Here is a 4681-nt window from a genome sequence, read left to right as displayed (position 1 = left end):
ATTCAGAGCAGAATGGGAGGAGGGAGATAAAGACAAGAGGGAGATAAAGCAGAAAATCAGGTGGAGATATTTAAGAGATAGAGGGGAAGAATAAAGAAAAGAGGAGATGAGCTGAGGGGTGGTTAAAGAGACATAGGAGATGATACAGAGTGCAGGTAGAGTAGGAGTCAATGAGTGAGTGATCAGGAAAAAACAAGAGAGCGCAGCCATGGTTGCTTACGTCACCTTCAGGATGACATTGGCAGGACACACAGGTCTGCTGCCTCATCAATTCTACCACTGCCCAAGGGGACATCATATCACACACACACACAACACACACACACACGCACACACACTATCTCTCACTCTGTCTCGTTCTCTTGCTCTCACTTCCACATCAGCCCCACCACCCACACACACACTGCCACACACAGTCATACATCCAGCCCCTGGCGATGTGGCTCTACCTGGCCGAACACACCCGCAGCCTCTGATTGGCTGCTCAAAGCCAGCAACACCCCCCCTGCTCCCCAGCCAGTGAGACTCTGCTTGGAAACAGAAAGGCTGTGCTGTTACCAGTACAGATCACTGCCGCAGCACTGATCCGATCCCCGGCCCTGTTTTAAGAGATGTTTGAGAATTTAACAAAAGTACTATCTAATGACAATATATAGTGTATGAGTCAAAAACCAGGTTGCTCAGGTGCAGAAAATATAAAGAATGTGTTAAGTACTTCTGAAGAAATCTGAGGCACTCAAGAGGATAATCAATTTAAAAACCTCTAACATCTCATGGCTATTCAGTCATAGTTTATAATACACATGTCTGTGAGTTTCAGCCAATAAGGCCTTTGTCAGGACAAATCAGTATGGTTGTCTTTGGGGTGGTTCTTCTAGATATCAACAAGTAATCACGAAATCAGTATGTCATGTGCAGTCTTCTAAAATGTTGATTTTAAATATACAGTATATCTTTATATGTATTCTGTTGCTTGATATTTATTATTGTGTTTCCCTGATAGTGTATTTGTCTATGTGTGGTTTCTTCTGTCTAAAAACATGGTCTGTCATATGACTTTACTGGGTCACATTAATCATGTGCTCTTTCACTTGCCCATAAGTTGGTAAGAGAAGAAAATATAGAGAAAGAATCTTTTGTTGCCGTATTTCATATATATGTCCATGCCAAAGGAAGAATGCAGGCAAAAGCAACACCTCTTCAGAGACATGATTGATTATGTGTGTCAGCTTGTTGCAGATGCTGTCATGGCAACTCTGCACCTCATGGACAAGATAATTTTCCTGGTGTGAAAACTTTCTCTTACGGAGCCTGTCTAGGTCAGCCACCACAGCACCAGTGACATCAATCAAAGTCAGGTGCTTTTACAGGAGATGACTCGATTGACCATTATTGAAGCCCACCCTAAATCCAGCTGCTTATAATGTATTCCTCCTGCTAATAACAGACTCAGCCTTTATTCCACATTGTGCCTGGTCCCCCAGTATGTGAGGAAGGTCTGTCTACGGATTGCAGGACAGGGGCAGAACATGTATGGGTATAGCATGACATGTCCAGTTACACACTCTAAACCCTGCCCCTAACCACAACCAGCAGCAGGTGTGCCTAACTTGTAGTTAGAGGTGTGTCTGGCAGTGTGACTTGTAGGGGATTAATTTGTAGCAGTGTGAAGGTTTGGGGGATGCAACTGGGCACATCATGTTGTGTCCCTGTTCCTCCCCTGTCTTGCAGTTTGCAGACAAATACTAATGCAATATGCGTCAATGCAAGTGGCCACTAACATTGCAAAATATTGTTGGACACACCTGGAGTTTAGACTTGCATTTGCCTCTACGTCCTATTTCAGGTAAATAGAGCCTGTATGAATTAAAAGGTGAATTTAGTTACCTTTTCCGTTTCTAGTCTTTCTAAACTAACTTAACTTGGTGGTAGCTTCACATTTACTGTACAGATATGAGAGTGGCATCAATTTTCTCATCTAACTCTTGTCAAGTAAGAGAGTAAGTATTTCCCCAAATGTCAAACTATTCCTTTAAGCAGAAATAAAAGTGCAAATCTAGATGTTAAGCAATTAAGAGAAAACAGCAAACAGACAAGTGTTGAGAGCTGATTTAATGAAGTGCCTCACCTTTTCTTGATACTGCCGTCTGGAGGAGTCCAGTGACTGGATAAGAGCTGTTGCATGGCCAATAAAAACAGCATAGCAAGTCGCTCCTACAATCATACTCAGCATAGTGAGCCAAATATCTGATAGGCTCTCTGGGGCCTGGCGGCCATAACCGATGCACAGCATGTGGCTCATGGCCTTGAATACGGCAAAAGAGTACAGCTCAGACCAGGTATCATTCTGTGGAGAGAGGAAAATGGAGATAAACAGTTACAAATTTTAATGTAACGTAAAAATACAAGTTTTGAGGGAGTGTGGTGGCAGAGAGTAAGGAACCCAAAGAAAACCTCTAGAAGCAGCAGGGTCATGGAAGAGCACTTACACAGATTAAAACTTGAGGGACTGAGCTGCGTTAGAAGGAAAGGGGGAGGTATCCTTTGAGGCCTAATCAGTAAAGCAGAGATGGTTTGGAAATGATTTCCTCAGAAAGGAATAATAATGATAAGTCATTAAATATGCCCTTTCAGGGCTGCATGAATAGAAATCTACCACAGGCGGTGACAGATGGGCAGCGGTCACCAGGCTGCTGGTATGGAAATTCATGAAGGGACAAACCTCACATCATAAAAACATCAAGGGACATTAGTCATGTTAGTAAATCACTCCGAGGCCATCTGATCAACACTCGCTATACTTCCTCAAATGTAAATAATGGCTCCGTGTTATTTTGCTGTAGCTTTGAGCCAAGACTTTCATCCTCACAAAAGAGGCGAGTAACTGAGCACAAAGCTCAACTGATCTGATACTTTTTCCATCAAACTTTCTTTGTTGCTCCTGTTTTTTCATTAAAGCTGAGTGGTCACTGTGGTGACCCCTGTCTCAGCACACTGCTGATACCAGTTAGCTCAAGCTAAAGCCAAAACTAAGGAATGAAACTTAGACTTTTTTTTGAGAGATTAGACACTGAAGCCAATTAACTATATCTTCTCCTACAACCTATAAGCAGTGCATTAGCAGTGTGTAACTGCATTTGCTATTATATTATAACATGCAATACTTGTGCCTGGTGTTTTTGCCCCATTGCAGCCCACACATGAAAACCATGTATCTGCAAAATCACTTTTCATAAGCTAAATAAAATAATTCTGTTTTAAGCATTGTGTCAAAGCATATTTAAATAATTCATCCGGGGGGTTTTAAAGAGTTAATGCAAATTAAGAAGTAGGAATATTTTCTCAACCATTTAAGAAACGCTTGATTTGAAAATCATTAAATGTAGGGAGACATGGTTTTCACTGAAAAAGCAGCAATGTATGGTAACATTGATGACTGAGTAGAGAAATACAGTATTTTATCATGAAGCAATATAGAGCAGATCAAACATAAATTGATTAGTTGATTGACAGATAACTGATTAGCACTTCTGCTAATCAGTTATCTGTGATCGATCAAGCAGAATGCTAAATATTCTCTGATATCAGCATCTCAAATGTGATTGTTTCCTACTTTTTTCTTAATTACAGTGATTGTTGGACAAAACAAATGATTTGTAAACTCCACCTTGGGCTCAACTGTGACAGGAATACATTAACTATTTTTGATGTCATGTAGTCAAATGCAATAGATGGATCAACAATGTAAATAATAAAAGGGGGGGAAAATCACAGGTAACAGAGAGCAGCATGAGCCATGTGTGCAGATGTTTATCATCCATGAGACACATCAGCGATAAGTACTTCTCTTTTATGAACAGTAAAAAATGAAGAAGAAAAATAAATATAGCTCCACCAAGTGGGCTGAGGCTAAAAGGTGTATGTGAAAACAAAAAGAGAAACAGAGGAGTGAAAGAGATTGAATAATAGATGAACGATGAGCACTTTGATTCTGAAATAGCACAGGCAAGCGCGAGGGAGAGAGAGACTCCATATCCTCATACAGTAAGTCTCAACAGCCCTCCCCAGAGATTCCAGTTTGGGAACTATTATTGCTTTGTTGCTAATCACGCCTCCATTAGCCGCACAAAGTCTGTTTGAAGCTGCGGCTTTAAATTTATCTTCAAGTGTCCTAAAATGTCTCTTTGTATATGCTGTAGTGACCTTGCTTTATAGCATATATTTTCACATATAAACTCTAATGTGAACTTCACCTGCCAAACCTGCCAAACAAAATGACCGCATGCAAGTAAATGTACCAGCATTTAGCTCAGGATGTACATGTTGCCATACTAGCTGCTTGTGAGGTTGTAATGATTATTGTCCAGCAGTTATTCTGCTTTTCAGGACTTTTACTTGTAATGAAGTGCTTTTACACTGTTGTATTGCTACTTTTATTTAAGTAAGGGATTGGAGTACTTCTTCCACCACTGATTACACAAAGTGCACTCAAAGACCTCCACAAAATGTCTCATCAGTTCACACCTCTGAGAGTTGAAGGACAGAAGCTCTGTACAGAGACGGGAGGAAGCAGGTAATGAAAGATGGAGTCATCACACTGAGTAAGCTGGACAAATATACATATATCAAAAAAGCCTCTGTTCAGTTTATAGTGGCTTACTTTAGTTTATAGGTGATAGTT

The 4681-nt window shown here is 40.7% G+C and overlaps 1 protein-coding gene across 1 annotated transcript in view; it reads right to left on the bottom strand.

Moving 5' to 3' along the window:
- Positions 1 to 4681, bottom strand: part of LOC109969328 (potassium/sodium hyperpolarization-activated cyclic nucleotide-gated channel 2) — a 29785-nt gene that overhangs the window by 13564 nt on the left and 11540 nt on the right. Inside the window, exon 4 of the mRNA XM_020616142.1 lies at positions 2129 to 2347. Within this exon, the coding sequence (XP_020471798.1) occupies positions 2129 to 2347 (219 nt within the window). The remainder of the gene's footprint in view (positions 1 to 2128; positions 2348 to 4681) is intronic.

This window comes from Monopterus albus, unplaced genomic scaffold (assembly GCF_001952655.1).
Source record: "Monopterus albus unplaced genomic scaffold, M_albus_1.0 scaffold172.1, whole genome shotgun sequence".
NCBI lineage: Eukaryota > Metazoa > Chordata > Actinopteri > Synbranchiformes > Synbranchidae > Monopterus > Monopterus albus.
The sequence above is the reverse complement of the archived record's forward strand: the minus strand, read 5'-3'. Positions and strand labels throughout refer to the sequence as shown.